This window comes from Hibiscus syriacus, unplaced genomic scaffold (assembly GCF_006381635.1).
Source record: "Hibiscus syriacus cultivar Baekdansim isolate YM2019G1 unplaced genomic scaffold, ASM638163v2 tig00002840_pilon, whole genome shotgun sequence".
Taxonomy (NCBI): domain Eukaryota; kingdom Viridiplantae; phylum Streptophyta; class Magnoliopsida; order Malvales; family Malvaceae; genus Hibiscus; species Hibiscus syriacus.
In genome coordinates, this window is record NW_024061947.1 from 10,464,258 (window position 1) to 10,485,776 (window position 21,519).

At 31.2% G+C, this 21,519-nt stretch overlaps 2 protein-coding genes across 2 annotated transcripts; both read left to right on the plus strand.

Annotated features, from left to right (window-relative positions):
- Positions 1-14,341: 14,341 nt before the first annotated feature.
- On the plus strand, positions 14,342-15,037 carry LOC120152846. Its single transcript, XM_039164964.1, has one exon. It carries the CDS (start codon positions 14,342-14,344, stop codon positions 15,035-15,037), a length of 696 nt encoding a protein of 231 aa, XP_039020895.1.
- A 4,743-nt stretch (positions 15,038-19,780) lies between these two features.
- LOC120153897 (40S ribosomal protein S19-3-like) lies at positions 19,781-21,111 on the plus strand. The gene is made up of 4 exons (XM_039165763.1): positions 19,781-19,893; positions 20,066-20,156; positions 20,254-20,437; positions 20,893-21,111. Exons 1-4 carry the CDS (start codon positions 19,810-19,812, stop codon positions 20,963-20,965), a joined length of 432 nt encoding a protein of 143 aa, XP_039021694.1. The 5' UTR covers positions 19,781-19,809; the 3' UTR covers positions 20,966-21,111.
- The last annotated feature ends 408 nt before the right edge of the window (positions 21,112-21,519 follow it).

Sequence of the window (21,519 nt, forward strand, 5' to 3'; positions counted from 1 at the left end):
GAAAGGGCGATTTAGGGGTGCTAATCCTTCATTGACCGTAACCGATTCCCGAATCCGACATAACTCTGGTAAAATACATATCAGATAAGATGATGTCCGATCTACCTAAACTTCACTTTAAAACGATCGGTGGCGACTCTAACCCACATTAATCCAAGTCGAAGCCCAATTCCGGGCCCAACCAAAAGACGGTCGCGACAGTTTGGCGATTCCACTGGGGACAGGTAAGTGAGTCAGGCCAGAATTATTTTTCGGTTGTCTTTTTATGCGAAAATGATAAATTTTAATTTTAATTTATTTATTCGATTCCAATTATTTACCTTCGATTATTTTTCAAATAAATAGTTGTACTAATGTTTTTTTCAATGATTTCATATTTTCAAAATTTTCATCTCTAGCTCTATACCCGAGCTCCAAAACCTTTTAAATAGGGTGAAAGCGACGCCTTCGTGAGAATTTATTCTCCGCATAGGCCTAGCAATTAACCTTCGGGATTCATATATCTTATGTCTTCGTGTGAATATATTCACCGCATAGGCATAAAGGAATGTATCCTCTCGAGTTTAACTTAGTCCACATAAGCTTGTAATGGGCTTAAGACTAAGGGTCTGGCAATCCCAAGGGGGCACCAGCAAGGAGAACTCGGGTACATTTTTAGAACCTAAATCGAGAGAGTACAGGGAATTAGAGCCCACCCCAAAACCTTATTTCAAAACCTAGGATGCCTGAATTATTTCTTGTTTTACTTTCTGTTCAAAGTATGCGAACTAGACAAATATGCGGTTAGGATTTGTTTGAAATTAGCATGCGAGATAGAGATCAAATACGGGTAGGAATAATAAGCATGTGAGGTAGATATCATATGGGGTAGGATTTTTCATTTTTGTTTTGTTTTGATTTACCTCACTAACTCTTTTTATTTTTGTTATCTTTTATTTTGTTTTCATCATTTGCATCATTTAAAAGAGGTGTTGATCCACCAAAAACGTGTTTGTTAAACATGAATAATCTGCATTAATGGACAAAGGGGTTATAATACAAAGAGATGAAAAGCTCAGAAGTCCAGCCATGGTCAAAGAATACTCAGGGGCAAAGGTTGCAGGGGCAAGACGAGGAAAATGTTACTGACCTGGAGAATCCCTTCAAAAACAACAAGAACAAGATGGAGAAACCCTAGCCAAGTTGGAGACCATTATTGACGAATTCAAGAAGCAAGCTTTGGATAGCTCCTATCAATAGAGGAATCCAATGACGCTTTCTTTAGGAACAAGCTCAGCAGAGAATGAAAGTCGGAGATGCAGTTATTTGAGATTTTTTGGAGCAAGCAGCTCGTCACTTGCACAGTTTAGTCAAATAAGCCGGAACAGTTTGACAGGATATTCAACCGGTGAAAGAAAAAAGACGGAAGACGAATCAATTTGTCAGAGGCTGCTAGGGATCTATACCATCAAAATGTTTTTTGTCTATTCAGACATAACACTTTTTTCCCAAATAAGGATTATTTATAATAACAAACACATTTTTTGGATCAATGCCTCGAACATTGCATGCATCATGCATTTAAACATATTTTGCATTTTGTTATTTTCATTTCTCTACATTCACATCAACTAACAGAAGCATGTCTCATTAAAAGGCACAAATATTGGAGGTACCACCTCAAGCAATGACACTTCTGTAGCATAAATTTGTTCATCTGAGATTATATCAAAAGGAGCCCCGGTAAGTGACACAGTTGAAAAATGGGGAGTAAGTGCAGATGAATGCCCTAATCTTCGACATTCTGGGGGCATCCTAATGAGACTTTTGAACTTGTTTTTTTTAACTTTCTCATATTTCTTTTTGAAACCTTCTTTTGAACTTTGACATATTTCTTTTTATGAGGATATTTCAATGAATTTACACTGAGCATTGAATCGAATTTACAACTTGAAATTCTTTGAATATCAACTGAATTAAAAAACTCTGTAAATGATTCAGAGTTACAGATCTTTGAAAAAGTAACACGATTAAAACAAAGGACTTTGACTTTACCTAGAATATACACTCAAACATCATATCCTTCTTTTACAAGAACTAATATAACCTTCTCCTCTCATCAGGGTATAAACAAGATGCTTGATATTTAGATGTGCATAGGTGCAGACAACATGGGGCATCTTTTGCATATGATATTTCTATACTTTTTTTAAGACGTTTAGTGATGATAATGATCTTCACAGATGGAATAGTCAAGTAATCAAATCTAGTTTAGGTTAGTTGTTTGGAAATTGAACTCTAAAGATGAGATTCCTTGATTTTCAAAAACACCTAGACTATAACATGTTCTTCTTGACAAACTTAAGAAATTAAATATGTATACCCAAGTTATAATTATATATATAATAAAGCTTGAGTTGTCCCTCTAAAGCAATTGGTTAAACGCCCCGGCTTTATGGATAAGATTCAGCTAGCCTGATAAAGGTGATTATAATATACAATAAAGCTTGAGTTGTCCCTCTAGAACAATTGGTTAAATGCGCCGACTTTATGGATAATATTCAGCTAGCCTGATAAAGGTGGTTATAATACCTATATAATATCATTAAGTTGTCCCTCTAAAGCAATTGGTTGAACGCCCCAGCTTTATGGATTCAGCTAGCTAGACAATGACAAATTTAAATAAGGAGTTTCGGTAAAAATGGACTAAGGGAGTTAAGGAACACCTGTTATAGTCAAATTCACATGAGCACTTAAGAATTTCATTTTTAGACCGATATTTATGTACTATCTTTGTTAGAGGAGCTTAAAAAACTTGAACAAATGAAATATTTTAGAGAACCGAAATAGAAGGTGTAGTAATTGATTATGCTAGTTGTGTCATTTTGTCCGCATCCAATTAAAATGCCAAGCCAAAGAAAAAACATGTTGCAATAACCGAAAAATGACATTTTTATGGCTGAAACCTTCGGTCAGAATAAAGCCAACTCATCCACTTGAATATTTTTCAAAGAGCTATAACTCTGAAAGCATTAAAAGAGCTATTGATTCCTTTGATATTCTTTGAACTCATGTTCATAATTTGATTCAATTTGATTGCGAGCCTGAATTAAGGGGAAATGTTTTACAAAATTCTTCAATTTTCATATCATTTTTTCCCTCTTGAATGAGAAAAAAACATTTTCAAACAGGACAGTCTCAAATGTGAAGGGTCCTGGAAGGTGCTAAGACTCAGTTTGCCTCTATTGAAGAAAAAATGAACAACGCCAAATTTCGAGCATTGCACAAGAAAATTAGTCCGATAGATCAGATAGAACTTCTGACATTACCAATAACCCAAAAAGAAATGGGGCATGGTCAACCCCGAGTACAAGACTGGCAGACAAAAAATGAGGCTCCAACCAAGGGATAAAACATAACTAATTCATGTTGCATGCATCTTAGACATACTTAAGAGCATCACATTTATCATTTTTAGCATACATAATTTTTTACAGCTTTTTGAGTCAAGTTTCAACTTCAAGACGAAAGATACTCGATTTAAAAGCACATTCAAAAGTTGATGGTGGTTGCTCAACTTCATAACAAAAGGGCGACTGTCTGACGACAAACAACTTTCCAAGTTTCGTTCAGAGTCAATTTTAACTTCACAGCGAAATATATTGAACTCGAAGCGACATAATTTACTCGAGATTGGATTTCAACTTCACAACGAACGATATCCAACTCAAAACCAACTTTATCAAGATTAGATTTCAATTTCACGATGGAGGATATCCAATTTAGGGCAACTTCACGACGAATGGGCCATCCACAATTTCAACTCCACGAAGGAGGATATCGTACCCACACATTCACGATTTCAACTTCACAACGAAGGATATCGTGCACGCAAGCGGCATCAATCTCTAGATTGGATTTCAACTTCACGACGAATGATATCTAATTCAAAGAAGGAGTGTCCGTCAACAAACTTTCCAGTTTCAGAGTCAATTTCAACTTAACAGCAAATGATATTGGCCTCGAAACAGCACAACATACATTGGATTTTTAACTTCACGACGAAGGATATCCAATTCCAGGCTCAACTTCACAACTAATAGGTCATCCACAATTTCAACTTCACGACGAAGGGAATCGTGCTCACCAACCCAAAGCTCAACTTCACGGCGAAGGGGCTTCCCAGTTTCATTCATAGCCAATTTCAACTTCACGACGAAGGATATTGGACTCGAAGCAACGAATATGTTTTCCTTGAAACAAATTTTGTCTCCCTTGAGACAGTTTCTTTTAGAACTAAGTTTTGTCTCTCTTGAGACAGTTTCTCTTGAAACAAATTTTGTTTTTGTCTCACTTGAGACAGTTTCTCTTGAAACAAATTTTGTCTCTCTTGAGACAGTTTCCCTTGAAATAAAATCTTTGAATATGTTTTACATTAAACAAATTTTGTCTCCTTTGAGACAATTTCTTTTGGAACTAAGTTTTGTCTCTCTTGAGACAGTTTCTCTTGAAACAAATTTTGTTTTTGTCTCACTTGAGACAGTTTCTCTTGAAATAAATTTTGTCTCTCTTGAGATAGTTTCCCTTTAAACAAATTTTGTCTCTATTGAGATAGTTTCCCTTGAAACAAAATCTTTTAATATGTTTTCCTTGAAACAAATTTTGTCTCCCTTGAGACAGTTTCTTTTGGAACTAAGTTTTGTTTCTCTTGAGACAGTTTATCTTGAAACAAATTTTATCTCTCTTAAGGCAGTTTCCATTGAAACAAAGTTTTGCCTCTCTTGAAACACCAATCTTTGAATATGTTTCTCTTGAAACAAAATTTTGCCTCCCTTGAGACAGTTTCTCTTGAACACAAAAAAAAATCCTTTGAAAATATTTCTCTTGAAACACCAAACCATCGAGTTCGGTTACGCTCAACTCCAAGGCACATCATTTGCAGCATAACTCAAGGCTAGAAGGGTTATCTGTCAACAAAGACCTTTGAGTTCGACTCCACTCAGCTCAAATGCACCATCATTTACAGCATAGCTCAAGGCAAGAAGGGATATCTACCAAAGACCTTCGAGTTCGATTCCATTCAGCTCGAGGGCGTATCAATCGCTTTGCATCAGCAAGAAACTATTTTCCGGTCAAATTTTTACACCAGGTCTTTAAATCGAGAAGAAGACCAAGGTCGACCAAAATTGGCAACAAAGAGTCACTTTCCGATTTACCCACGATTTCAACTTCACGAAGAAGGATATCGTGCCCAATGGATCGACTTAGTGTCACAACAAACACAATCAGTCTCAAATCAAAGAGAACCAGACAAAAACTGGTTGTCTTTTTCATCTTTGCTCTATTCTTGTTAATACAAAAATATATAAAGAGAGGTAGCTATAGACACCCGTTTTTGTCTAGGTCTACAAAAACATTTTATTATATTATATATTTATTATTATTATTATTATTATTTTGCAAGCCCCACACTCAACAACCCCGATTTAGTGAGATTCAGAAGACAAACCAACATATTTGAGTCCTATTTAAACACTAAAACCGAAGCATTTTGAGTCCAAGTAGGACTCTAAATCTGAGCTAAAAATAGGTTTATTTAGACTATAAATAGACTCAAGCATCAAGAGGAAAGGACACAAAAAACAAGCGTGTGTGATCAGAGGAAATAGCGTGGCTACTGTTGAAGCCCTTGAACCTGTCGGCAGAATGCAGTGAGTGATGCTGGTTTTTCTATCGACTATTGTTGTTTGGGATTGGGAGGCGTTATGTAATTGAAAATTATTAGCAAGTTTGATGGATCTCCATGGGTTCTGTGTTTCATTCCAAAACTTTGTCTGGTGGATTGCCATTTTTACATTTTATTTATTTGGGTAAATTTGCTATTATTGAAGGGAATGCTTTATTTATTATTATTATTATTATTATTATTATTATTATTATCTTGCATTCTTATTATCTTTCTTTTTTACACGATTTATTTATTTTTATTTACTTTATTTATTTTGTTATTATTATATCAATATTTTTTTCATATTTGTTTCTATTTTTATAATCTAACCTTTTTGACTTTCTAGGGTTGCTTTCAATCTATCAAAGTTAAACAATTCGAATCGAATACTTTTAAATTTAATTTTTTTATTTTCGCAATTAAAGATAATCGATAAATTAATTGGTACCGAAAGGGCGGTTCAGGGGTGCTAATCCTTCCTTGACCATAACCGATTCCCGAATCTGACATAACTCTGCTAAAATGCAGATCAGGTAAGATGGTGTCTGATCTACCTAAAATTTGCTTTAAAATGATCGGTGGCGACTCTAACCCAATTATTTAAGTCGAAGCCCAATTCCAAGCCCAACCTAAAGACGGACGCGACACCCCCAAATTAAATATGGATTTTTTAAAGAATTTCATTGTTTAAAAAATCACTGATTTTATTAAAATCGTGATTCATAAATTATTTTCCCCTATGTTTTTTCATCCCATAATTATATACAAATTTTGTATGTTTATAATTTGTTTTAATATATACATTTCGGTACGTTATTTATGATAAAAACCTAAAAATGAGTTCGAATTCGAGTTACTGTGTATGTAGAAAATCCTTGTAGAAAGACTAACGCACCAAAAGCAGGTGTGTGACTCGAGTCGGTCCAAATTAATCAAGACAAAACTTCAAAACCGGGAGTATAACAAACAAAAAAATATAGAGGGCGTCAAATGTTGTCATAAAGAAATACAAGACTCGTGATAAAAGCTCGTTAAAAGGTTTTTTCTTATTTAGATCATAATATAAAAAAAGAAAAAAAAATAGCGGACCAAAATATTTTCGTGTATTAATTTTATATATATTTTTTCATACTTTGATTTTTTTATATTTTGTCGTGATTATGTAATTTCAAAAAATTATAGTGTAATCTATGTGAAATTAAAATACAACTAAAATTCATAATATTATATATATTTCATGGAATTAGTCAATGTCTTGCTTTGTAAGTCTATTTTAGGTTCTGTTTAATAGACTGTAATTAGTTTTCTGAAAAATAATTTACGTAAATTGGATTACTTAAAAAGTGTTTTACGTAAAATGAATTACCTAAAACTGTTTTAGGTAAAATGAATTACATTTTATAGGAAATAGTTTTCAGAAACTATTTTTGTAACACCCCCAACCCGTACCCGACCCGAATACGAGTCCGAGATGTCACATTGACTTTTTAAAACCATTTTCTTACAAAATAACAAAACATTTGAACTCATATTAAGAAAATACAATAATATACTATTAAATTATGTTCGTTATAAAATTTTAAGGTAAAAACGTATTTATGAATAGTACTTTATGGTAAGAACAATACTGTGAACAATAATGAACAGTACCGTGAACAGTACCGAATGCTAGAATTTTCCAAAATACTAGAGGGGTATCGATACCCTACTACAGTGTACCGATACCCTGCTACAGTACTGCTACAATACTTCCGTAAAGCATACATTAACTCTTAAAATTTAACCTTTCATCGCTATACATTTACCATTTACAAAAATACGTTTAAAACATTACAAAACTTGATCAGAGCATATCGTATTCAAACCTTTATTTACATGCCAACCAATATCAATATTACAAAATACATTCTATTCAATTCTTTTCTGATATGATCTGATCTTTGGAAATGAGAAACTGACATGTCTTGCTTAACTTTACTCGTTCTTCTTCTCAAAACCTACGTGTGAAACAATCACACGCTAAGTCATTGACTTAATGAGGCATATAAAACATATAATAAAACCATAGAACATTTCATATAACATAATGCATACATGCACATATACCATTATTATCAACATCAATATCACTATCATATAATACTTTTCACTCAACAATACACATAGTATCACATATAAATCTTGTAACATATTTCATATAACAAAGCATATACATCACATACAATGTATTTATTATTATCTCTTTATTAGCTCATGTACACATGAAATTCAATGTAAACAATAATATCATGATATCATATAATAATGCAAATACTTTTGATATCTTTTATAGGCCCATGTACATTACTGAGAACCTAAGGTACGCGAGTACATTGAGGTTGTGCACAGATGCTGTCACCACAGCTTGTAAAAATGCACCGAAGTACCATGTAGAATTGCACCGAAGTGCCTCGTAGAAATGCACCGTAGTGCCATATAAGATTGTCCATAAGGACCATATAGAAATTCCTTAAGAATCATATACATATACCAATGATCAAGTAGGTGTCTCAAAAGACCTCATACATATTCCAAAGAATACATATATGTCCCGAAGGACCGCGTTGACCCTCGACTCTTGGCATGCCAACTATACCTCTAGATCTCATGACATATAACATGGGCATTATTTTTCATATTTATCACATATTCACATCACTTGTAACATATGAGCATGTAATCTCATAACTCGTTTTCATGTAGTTGTATATCATTCTTGTCATATAACCCATATCATACAGGTTCATATCATGTAACATATATCACATGTGCATGTAATCACATAGACCATATCGTATAACTTATATCATTTCTCAGATGTTCATGTAAACACTCATGTCATATCTTGTTCACATATATTCATATATACTTCACATAACACATAGAATAATAACATATATTCATATACATACTTTCATATAGTCCGTATATCAATCCTGTATAACTTACCTCAGAGTTTTACATAATCACTTATGTCAATACCACATAGCTTGTATTATAATTTCAGATATTCATGTAGTTCAGTGTCACATGTAGCATATAAACTACTAGTTTCTTATCAAGTATATCATTTAATATTCTGGTAAAGTCTCATACTTACATAGCTTCTACTTTATATTCATATAATCCTTTATATCTACACCAAATAGTTTATATTATTGTTTTCTAATCATCACATAAATCATTTCTATTTCCTAATTTCTGATCATATACTTCATTATACAAATTCATATGATTTATTACACAATCATTTATTCATTTTCATATAATCTACGCATCAATTCCATATAATTTTTATCGTATGTTCACATGATCACTATATCATATTTCTTATACATTAATTTCATATTTTCCATTAGTTCATTTTCACATAGCTTATCACATAGACATATATTCTCATAAATGATCATTACTTAATTTCTAAAATATTCACATATGATTTCCTGAACCTTTATTCTCTAACTCATATCACATATAAATCTAATAAGTTTAGGTCATAGTTCCTCTTAACCATATCAACTTTCCTATATAACTTATTTGACACATTTGTATACTCATTTATGCCAATATCTCTTAACTTATATTCTATTCTCATTTTTCATTTAACCACTTAGATTTAATTCATATAATTCACACACTGTTATCATATAACTATTCACATTCTTATCACACCAAATAACATATAACATCTATGAATATATTCATGTATTCATGCATACATAATAGTCATATCAAACACATATTAACATTCATATATTTATGCAATCAAATATTGAAATTAGACTCATCGCGAGTCTTATTTCCATACACATCATTTACAACTAGTATGCACTCACCTTGACACTTTATATATCCAAATCCACTTCTATGATTTATCGCTTTAGATTGATCCTAATTTTGCAGTCATTTCAGAACTTGCTTGTGCTCAATATCTACACCATCATACATTTGTACATATCAGTATTCCCAATAGCATACTCAAATTTTCATTTCAAGGGATGTATCGATACACTTCCTTAGTGTATCGGTACACTAACTATGTGAATGTTATATTTAAATCACCAATTTTTTTAAACTTCCAAAATGGTCATATTTCACATCTAAATGCTCATTTCAATCCCAAAACAGCAATTTCCAGCTTAGTACATCAACTATTAGACAACTATACAACCTTTTACAACTTTTCCAAAAATTATGAATTGGTCCCCCAACTTTTCAAAAATTACAAAATGGTCCCTAAATTTTTTAAAGCTTGTAGAATACTTCCTACATCATTTCCAGACCTTATATAATTTTCCATAATTTTTCTCAAATTCATCATGTTCAAATTTTCAAAGAATCATTTATAGAAAGATTGAACATGTTCTAACCATAAATCAAGCTTGAAAATGAATCTACAACCTTTAAATCATCAAGATTTATCATCAATTTCATGAATCCTATCATGAACATAAATCCTTAGATTTGGGGATCTTTGAAATCCAACAAGATTAGAAAGAAATATTTGTACCAAATGATAGCGTTTTTCGCGTAGATCTTTCCTATTTCACGACATAACTCGAATTCCAAAGGAATTATCTCAAAAATTGAAAACAAATGTTTTCTTACATTTGGAGAGAAGCTCACGTTGGTGTTGGAGAAGATGAAGAAATCATATGATATTTCTTCATCTTTCTTAATTAAATATTAAATATAAAATTCATTAAATGTCAAATGACCACTTTACCCTTGAAATCAAAATATCTATACTAATTTACCCTTAATGAACTTGATATTTACATTAATACCAAGCTACAGTAACCTTATCATCTTCCACAGTCAAATATGTAAAAAATATTTTCTCACTTTACCATTTTGTCCTTCAAATTTCCAAAACTTACAATTTTATCACTTTAATCCAACAGTCCAAATTAAATATGGAATTAAATCCTTAAATATTATTTCCAACATTTAAAAATGTGAAAATAATATATTTATTTCCTTATTTTCGAAACCAAATGTAACTTTTCGAAATTACCATTTGGTCCCTATACTTTTCCAAAGTTTATATTTTAGTCACCAAGCTTCCAAAATCTTATAATTTGGTCACTAACTAAATCCATTTATGGAATAAATTCTTTTTGGGAAAATACTACTGATATCTTTAAATTTTTCCCCAAATTTTCTACTTTGACCATCAAACTTTCAAAATTTGCGTTTTGGTCACTAGCCCACTTTTCGGGATGTTACAATTTTACGGTGCTTTGATGATATGGTGTAAATCATTTCACTAATTGCTTGATACACTATAATTAATTTTATAGGAAATGATTTACATAAAAATGAATAAAGTTCAGTTCAATTAATATTTTCAAAAAATTGATTCGATTAACGATTAAAGAAAAAAGTTCGGTTTATTTTGGTTAATGTTAATTCTATTCGATGGGTTGAATTAACCATTTGAACACCTTTAATTTTAATTATTAGTATTTTATTAACATAATACTAAATTATTATATTAATATTAAATATATAAATTAATATTACTCATTATTAATAATTTAATAAAATATATTTATAAAATAATAGATAATATGAATTATATTAATAATTTATTGTATATTATTAATATCATATATTATTATAATATATCTGAGTATATAATAATACAATATTAAAATTATAATATTATTAAAATTATATTATATGTATATTAAATATTTTAATAATTAATATTTTTATTAAAATGATATTAAAATATTAATGTAATATTAAATGTATAAATAATTTTTTTGAGTGCTTATACTGTGAAGTGAAAAGTTAAGAAAATGTTTTAAGGAAAATCATATAGTAAAATAATTTACAGAAAATATAAAAGAACTAAGAAAATCAATTATATAAGAAAAATCAATTACAACTATAAAAAGCCGGAAAAAGTTTTCTGTAAAACTAATTACAGCTATCAAACACAAAAAAATATTTTACGAAATATATTTTCCAGCTATAGAACATAAACTCAAACTCATTTGTTAAAGAAATAAAATAAAATTTATATATTAAAAAAATACAAACTATTATTATTGGATCTTTTTTCTATGTACAAAATTGTTGCTTTGCTTGTTTAGTTAATCAATTAACTAATGACTAGTGGGGCTAACCTTTGAGTGAAACATGTTTGCTTCAATTGTATATATTTTTCTGAAAGGCTCGATTAAGTCCTATTTAGTTGCCTAAACCAAAAGAAAGTCTTATTTAGTTGCCACTTGGTATCGATTATGATCTTTGCGTTTCTATAAAGATAAAGAAATATATATATATAGGGTAAATTATGCCTTTAGTATTTCAACTATCATTTTTTGTCTGTTTTAGTTCTAAACTTTAATTTTTTTAAAACCATACTTAAAGTTTAGTTTTTGTTTCATTTTAGTAATCTATCATTAAAAACTTTAGTTTTTGTTTCATTTTACTACACTCGAGTTTTGAAAAGATTGAAAATTTAGGTATTAAAACGGATCAAAACTGATAGTTTAGGTACTAAACGCGTTATGTTTTTAATGGCAAGGTACTAAAATGAAATAAAAACTAAACGATAGGTATGATTTTTGAAAAAAAATTAAAAGTTTAGGTACTAAAGCGAACCGAAACTGAAATTTAAGTACTAAATGCATAGTTTATCCACATATGTATACAATAAAAATTACTAGCATATAATTAAATACAATAAATGTCTCATAAAATGAAAATTAAATACAATAAATGAACTATTATATAAATATATTATATCTTAGCCAATTATATTTTAAAATTTAAGTTTCTTTTGACTTCTATTATTATATGTTGTTTCGATGTCAATCATCGATATCCACCACCAATTTTATAAGGTAAAATTTATAAATCGACATTAAATCATATCAAAATGATCTTTTTTGACATCAAACTTTCAAAAGTTATATAATAAGATTAAATTTTAAATTTTGTTACAAAATAAACACAACTTCATTATCTATCATTAAGAGGTGATGTGATATGTTAAATTAATAGAAAAATATTTCATTTTAACTCTTTAATTGCAATTTTTTATTGTTAATCTTAATTAAAATAATTTTTCATTATGTTAGTTGAATTCAAGACAAAATGGATATAAATAAATTAAATATTATTTTTAGTGCCTTATTATAAATATTGAAGTTATACCATATAAATTACTTGATACATTATCAAAAGTGTTAAGGATTGTTTTGATTATTTTATTTAAGTTTGAATTTATTTTTCTTATTAATTTGATACTATAATTTTCTGGGCGTATTTTTAAAATTTTTATTTAAACTTCTTAAACAAAAGTCAAATACTTGAATTTCATTTAATATACAATAATTGCATTGTTCGATAATTCAATTTTTTGGATCTAAAAAATTATAAACTTTTAACTTTACAAATAAAATCACGATTAATTAATAATTAGTTATAAAATAATTTGATGAATGAAAACTTTCAAAAAATATATTTTTTTTAATTTTAAAAATAAATTATTCTCATATTTTTAAAAAAAATCTAAATTCTTTAAATTCTTTTTGAAATTATTATTAAAAAATATTTTTTAAAAATATCAAAATGAAATTATAGTTATAATTGGGGAGAAGATAATATATTTTCTATTAATTTAGTATGTCACGTCACCCATTAATAATATTTCACGGTCACTAAATATATTTAATAAAATATGAATTTTAATATATTTTATAACTTTTAAAAATTAAATGACAAATAAAATCATTTAATAAATTTATTGACTATTTATAAATTTTACCATATTTTTATACTAATGGTGCATATAGGTTCACATCATTAGTGGTGCACATAAGTGTGTGTCACTCACTATATATATATATATATATATATATATATATATATATATATATATATATATATATATATATATATATATATATATATTCTTTTATATTTAAGACTATTATAATATTGAATCTATTAAGTGATTTCAATAGTAAACCGTGGCAGATATACATGTCCATCCTGTAATCTGAATTTCTTTATATTAATTGTTTATTTTACTAAAGTTGCCCACCCTGAAATTTTATTTGTTCCAATCACATTGAAATTTTTTTATTATTAATAAATATATACTCATCCTAAAAATTATTTGTGGATATGTCATTAGTAGTAAAAGTAGTAAAAAGGAGTGTTATTATTTTTTAAGATTCCATATTCGAAAATGGATTGTCTAATACAAAGAAAGAGTAGAGAAATAAAAATAAAATTAGTTGAGAAGCTCCGGAAAAGTAGGAATTTATGATTAGGGTTTTGTATGAGTGGCAACGCTCAACCGTATCTTGAGGCGGTGATGGAGGTACTGGTTCCTCCATTGCTCGAACTGTCGGGATCGCCATTTGGGAATGATCTGCAACCAGAAAGAAAGAAAGCCAGAATCAACCTTGAGAAACTGACTTCGATGGATGCAGGCAGCTTGTCGTCCACTTTGAACGAGGGTTTGAAGATGCAAGAACAAACGAATTAAGTCCCATCCAGCCGAACGAATCTACAATCCAAGCTCCAATCCAACCGATTAATTCTGGCAAATCATATGCGGCAACCCTAATGGGAGAAGACCCCTCGAACAAACTTCTATTTTCGAAAGTAATTAACGAGGAAATTCCCATCCAAGAATGTAATATTGTGATTGATCGAAGTGGTGCATATCATGTTGCCCAGTTTTCTGATGAAGTTCATGACTCTGTTAACCATAACATGCAGAGAACGATGATCATTCATCTCTTGGGGAGGACGATAGGATATCTGGCACTTTGGAACAAAATTAATATCCTATGGCAACCAATGGGGAGATTTCAACTAATTGATTTGGACAATGACTACTTCCTGGTCAGATTTGAATCGGATAGAGATTATACGAATGTTCTTACTGAAGGCCCCTGGGTGAATTTTGGTAGCTATTTAACGGTACAACCCTGGAGTCATAGTTTCGATACTACTGATAGCCACCCTTCACAAGTAATTATCTGGATTAGGTTATCGAGGTTACCTTATAGGTATTACACAAAGGCTCTATTTTGGATCCTAGCTGCGGAGATTGGGAAGGTTAATAAAATTGATTATAATACAAGAGCGGAAGGAGGCAAGTTTGCTAGAGTAGCGGTGACCGTCGACTTGAATAAACTGCTACTGCCATGCATTGGGATTGATAGATTTGTTCAGAGATTGGAGTACGATGGACTCCAAAACATTTATTTTCAATGTGTGTTATATGAACATGTCAAAGACCAATGCACCTTATAGCTGAACACCGAAAATGGTCCTACAGTGGAGTCTCAAGATGGTGGTAATTCAGTCTAGAAGGTTATGACTCAAAATGATTTCCTGTATGGCCCATGGATGCTCGCCCTGGAGCGGAAGCGACATACGCCCAAGCTGAAGGAGGGTAACATAATGCAGCCAAAGCAGACCGAGGTTAGTAGCAAGTCAAGATTTACTGTTCTACATGTTGATTCGGCTGATGTGGAAGTGACCAACAAAGATTTTGAAGTAGCTAATATAGCAAGTGCAAGTACTGGTGGGTTCTCTGGAAGAAATAATGGGAAGAATTCAATTGAGAAAAACCAAGTCTCATCTAGTAGCAAAATGTCAAAAGGGAATAGTGGGGGTTCGAAAGGAAAGCTACAACCGTTAGCTAAATCTGGGAGTACAACCAAGATGACTACTGTGTCGTTGGGGATGTAACGAATATAATGCCACCTCGATCTGATACGAAGAATGTTCATGTTGCGCCAATGATGGTGGGGAAGGAGGTTAGCATTTCGATGAAGTTCCCGAACATTAAAGGTGGTAATCACACAACAGTGAGGATTGATGATGAAATCATAAAAAAGAGAGTAGGAATTCGGGAGAAAGTGGCGGGCATCAAGACGGGAAGAATAACGAAAGGGAAAGAAATCGGGGGTAGGTGATTGAGTGTAAAGAAGAATTTGGCCTATATTACTGCCAACCAACCTCTTCTTGTTGAATGGATACAATTAGGACTGCTCATATCGATAGTTTGGGAAATAATGAACAATTGAATACAGAACAAGGGGACACGACGTCTGTAATAGATATGTTTCCTGGTATAAAATCGATGGATTGGGTAGAATCGGTGCCGGGGGAGAATCCTATTTTACCTTCTTGATTGACATTTAATCATGTTTGAGTGTATAGTTTGGAATAGTCAGGGTGTTGCTAGCCCTTGTTATTGTCGTTTCATGGCTATTTATAAACTTTTGTTGGTGGTGATACTTGAACCTAGAATTAGTGATTAAAGAACAGATAAGGGCATTCGGTCTCTAAGCACTTTTAATTTGTTCAGGGTTGAGGCTCATTGTTTTAGTGGGGGGATTTGGTTGCTATGGAAGGACTCTGTGAAATTTGACATTGTGTGCATTGTAAATCAGGTTGTTCATATCTTGGTAGAGAAGGGTCATCTTGGACGCCCGATTTTCATCACTGTGGTATATGCTAGCCCGACAGCTTCAATATGCAACCACATGTGGAAGTGTCTTAGTAATTTGAATCCAGAGTCTAATTATCCATGTTTAATCGGTGGTGATTTCAATGCTTTAATTATCAGCTATGAATAGAGAAAAGGTGGTGTTTTGGGAATAAGCAGCTTTCTAGAGAACCAAATGACCCAAAGTTCGGGTGTCCTGATTGTTTCTCGAGCGTCAAACAATGCTAGTTTTATGTAAACCTAGCTATTTCTATTTCTACTGTTATAATATTAATTATTGTTCTCGCTTGAAGTTTTATTTGAAGATATACATAAGTGTTGGGTACCTCGAGTCAAATTCCCTTAAAAATTAGTTTTTTTTGTCCAAAACAGACTGAAAATATCGATACTAGCTCAAGAATATCAATCCTCCTACAAAAGTTTTGATACTTTCTACAAGTATCGATATTTTTAAACATTTTGAACCACCTAGTTTCGATACTTTCTAGGAGTTTCGAAACTATGACCCAAAGTATCGATACTCTTTCAAATAGTATCGATACTCTTTCAAATAGTATCGATACTCTTTCAAATAGTATCGATATTCTTGCCCAGAAACTCACGAATTTGCCCGAAAAGAAGAATAATTTTCGATACTATCCCTCTAGTATCGAAACTCAACCTGTAGAGAGCATAAAATAGTTACAAAAACTCTTATTCTACTATCCCAAATACCTTAGTGAGGTCCCCAAACATTATTAATGTTTTATGAAGATACAAAGGAGCATAAATAGGACTTTAAACATGTTTATAACTCTAAAACATGAAATTTACCATGGGAATGTTTCAACCTTATGCAACCTACTACATTTCATCTAAATGACTTACATATGATATAGTTGAGTTAAAAGTGAGTTATATTTGATGTTATACTGCTGGAAACATCAAAGGCTCAACCCAAAATAAGTTTTTCCTTCCCCTTAGTTTTAGAGTCTTATCCAACCTCTTGCACTAAACAAAACCAAATGCAAGAGTTACTAACTGTTTTTATGGATTAAGGATAGTTTTAAAACACTTCCTATGGCTAAAAATATCTAAAAAATGGGTTGGAACCATCTAGTTCCTAAAACCCTTCTAAACTCATTTTCATGCAACTATGGTGAAATGGGTGTCTTGAGAGCTTGATACAAAGTTTGAGACACAAGGATCATGATTCTTACTTTTAGGTTGTTGAACTAGGGTTGCAAGACTACCAAGTTTCTACCTTTGCTTGGTTCTTGGAGAGGAAGAAAGAGCTATGAAGATGAAGGTTTGAAAAGGAATAAGAGACAAAGGAGAGTTGAGAAAAAGCGGGTGTATCAGACGTGATATCACCAAGCAATTAAGAATTTTAGCCTTATTTTGGAATAAGGGTAAAATTGCTTCTTTGGTGCATTCAATTCTAACTGCAGATTAAAAACACTCTTTTTATCTTAAATTTGGGTTAAGGCTTCCTACGAGCTAAAAAATTAAACCAAGGCCCATCTCGGGTTAGCCTAATATTTCTAGTCCGGGATTCGGGCGTTATAAATTCAACCACCTATCGAATTGAATTACCATTAACTGAATAAATCAAACTTTTTTCTTTAGTCGTTAATCGAATCAATTTTTTTAAAATATTAATTGAACCGAACTTTATTCATTTTATGTAAATCATTTTCTATAAAATTAATTATAGAGTATCAAACAATTGGTGAAAATGATTTACATATTAAAACAATTTTCAGGTAATTTGTTTTACATAAAACAGTTTTCATGTAATTCATTTTACGTAAAACAATTTTCATGTAATTCATTTGACGTAAAACAATTTTTAGGTAATCCATTTTACGTAAACTATTTTCTAGAAAACCAATAACAGTCTATCAAACAGACCCTTAGTTTTAGTTTTATATAATATACATATATCTAGTTTTAAAAAATAAATTATAAAGGTAAAATTAAAAACAAATCTTGGTAACTCTTACAACCCCATGAATTACATATAATGAGAAGCATCGTTTTATATAATATACATATATCTAGTTTTAAAAAATAAATTATAAAGGTAAAATTAAAAACAAATCTTGGTAACTCTTACAACCCCATGAATTACATATAATGAGAAGCATCGTCAAGGACAGATGTAAGATTTAATGTTAGGGGTAAACTTGAATTTATAAAATTTCTAAGTAGATAAAAATAAATTTTCAATAGAAAATGTATAAAAAATTTAAATATATAATAAATTTAAATTTTCAGAGGGTGACTACTTCTATGTCCATCTCCAGCTATTGCCATTGTTCAGCTTAAAACAAATCCATTCCATCAAAATATTTATGTGATTTTTTCAATATTCGTAATATTATTATAAAAAGAGATAAAATTTCATTATGTAAACAAAGTTCAAAGAAAATTCAAGCTCAAAAGAGTCGTATCATGTCAATAATTTTTGATTTCAAAACTTAAGGTAGAGACCGATTCTTACGGGATTAGAGTCTAGACTAATAATATATGTCATTTTAGACAATAACCTAGGTTGTTACTAGGGCTGGAAATCAATCGAACTTTAGTATTGTTGAGTTCAATTCGACTTGAAAACTTTAAAATGAAGTTTGATTGGCCTAAAAATCGATAGTCTAAAATTTTCAAGTTCGACTCGAACTCGAAACCATGAATTAAAACTCAAAAAAGCTCAAAATAAAAATAAAATAATCTTAAATCTAACTCAATTGAAACCTAAAACTCAAACTCAAATTTAAACCTTAAATACATAAAAACCTTGTAATATATTTTTTTTAAAAAAAATAAACCCATAAATGTTAATATTATTAATAATTTAATTTTTAAAAAATAAAATCTTAATGTATTATATTTTCGAGCTGCTTATGAGCTTTTCAAATCGAGTATCAATTAGCTCGTTTTGGCTCATTAACAACTCAAGTCGAACTCGAACTCGAGTCGAGTATTTATAAAATTTTAACCGATTCGATCTCGAATAACTCGTTATCTATCTCGTTTCATTTAGTTGTCACGAGAACATAATCTCATCAAAGCAATGAAAACCCATCAAGACTTAAAAAATTGCATAAACATCACACCTAAAGGAAAATAACAAGAGCAAGAGAGAATACAAACTCAATAAAATTAGATGTGCGATACGAGTCGATCCAAATTAGATTAATGATTGAGAAAGTATATAGGAAGGATATTAACGGCCATATAGACTTCATGATTTGGTATATTGGATGTACCTATAGCCTATAGGGATGAAATCTATAAATAAGTTACTTAACATTAAAAATAACATATCCTAAAAAGTAAATTAAACTATAAGAATTGGAGATAGAAGTTAATATCACTAATTTTAAAATTAAAATATTCTGAAAAAATAAGATTAAATTTAATTTTATTAATTTTAAATCCGATTAGTTCCTAAAATAAATTAAGGACGTAGTATAAACTATTTGGGCCTGAAATACAACTGGACCAAGGCTGTAGTATAAACAAAGCACAAAACCCTCGCTCCCTTCAAAGGAGACGGATTTGGTTACAGGAAAGGAGACGGAAAATGGAGGCATCGAGAGCAGTTAAGGACGTTTCCCCTCATGACTTCGTCAAGGCTTACGCCGCCCATCTCAAGCGTTCCGGCAAGGTATTTTATTTTCACCTTCTTATCCGTTTCATTCTATTTCTTAGATATGCAATTAGTGTCGCTTCTTAGTTTTTTATTTTAGGGTTTCTGATGGATCTGTGGTTGTTCTTCCTTAAAATTAAGGTCTTTTTTTTTTCTCTAACCCGACTTTGTTTGATCTTAAACTGAAAAGATCGAGCTTCCCCCGTGGACTGATATTGTCAAGACTGGTAAGCTCAAGGAGCTTCCTCCCTACGACCCTGATTGGTACTATATCAGAGCTGGTATGTACACTTATAATTTATCTTTGTCACCCAACTCTAATTTAGTTTTGTTTGCATATTTATGCTCTTATCATTGCTATTTGCTTTTACTTTGTAGCTTCCATGGCAAGGAAAATATACTTGAGGGGAGGTCTTGGTGTCGGTGCCTTTAGGAGGATTTATGGAGGATCTAAGAGAAATGGAAGTCGCCCACGCCATTTTTGCAAGAGCAGTGGATCTGTTGCTCGTCACATTCTTCAGCAATTGCAGAATGTGAACATCATTGATATCGATCCTAAAGGGTGTGTTTTTCTTTTGTGCCATTTTTTTGGTTGCAGTAGTTTGATTGCTACTAGAGTTAGTCGTTTTTTGCTATTATGATAGTACTCACCCCTAACAACAATTGTAAATAAGAAGAAATTTGCTTGCATAGTTTCTTATTCAAAAGATTTCATAGTTATGTTCTCAGAATTACTAACACAAATTTATGAAAGGAAGAATGTTGAAGCATATACCCTTTTCTTAGTGGGGAACAAATATATTGATATAAATTTATCCAAAGATAACTTTTATCATGCACAAAAACCCTAATATGTTTACGGAACTTTATACCGGTTTCTTAGGATTAAATCAAGAAACTGTTGAGTTTCAGAAACTATGTAGATAGAATGGTGGTTTGTAACTGTGTCTGTAATATTGTTTGTTAGCTTCTTTTGTTACATGCTAACATCAAACTGAACTTTATTTGGTGTATTAGTGGAAGGAGAATCACATCAAATGGACAGCATGATCTGGACCAAGTGGCTGGAGCGATTGCAGTTGCCATCTGAGAACTTTCAGGATAGCTGTTATTGGAAGCTTTGTTTATCAATTTTCGTGTTGGTATATCCGGTGTGTCTGTGAATCTTTTTAATTTAGTTTTGAGAAACAATGTAGGGCGTGATAACTTTGATCATGGTGAACTTTTGAATTCCAATGAAATATTGTATTGTTAAGTAGTAGCCCATCTGCATGGTGGTTGTTCTTTCTCACTTGATTGACCAGCACTGAAACCTTAGCGATTATGCAAATTTGTGTTCTTAAAGTAATCAATGTCCACTAATTAGCTTGGAATTCACTTTGTGGACGAATTTTGTTTGTTTTATTTGGTAAGAAATGATGGATTTAGTGTGAAGTGATTACTGGAATTTTTCTTAAAGTTAGATGGATATGTGCTCCATGGAACTTTTGGGGGGTGCAAAATGAAGCATGAGCAAAAAAAAAAAAAATTAGCTGACTCTTATTTCCGTATGTAATGGCCTTAAAGAAAAGGCCTTAGAATTGAATAACTAATTTTTTAATTCGAATATTTAACAATACCCTATTGAACCAGGATGCTCTAGCC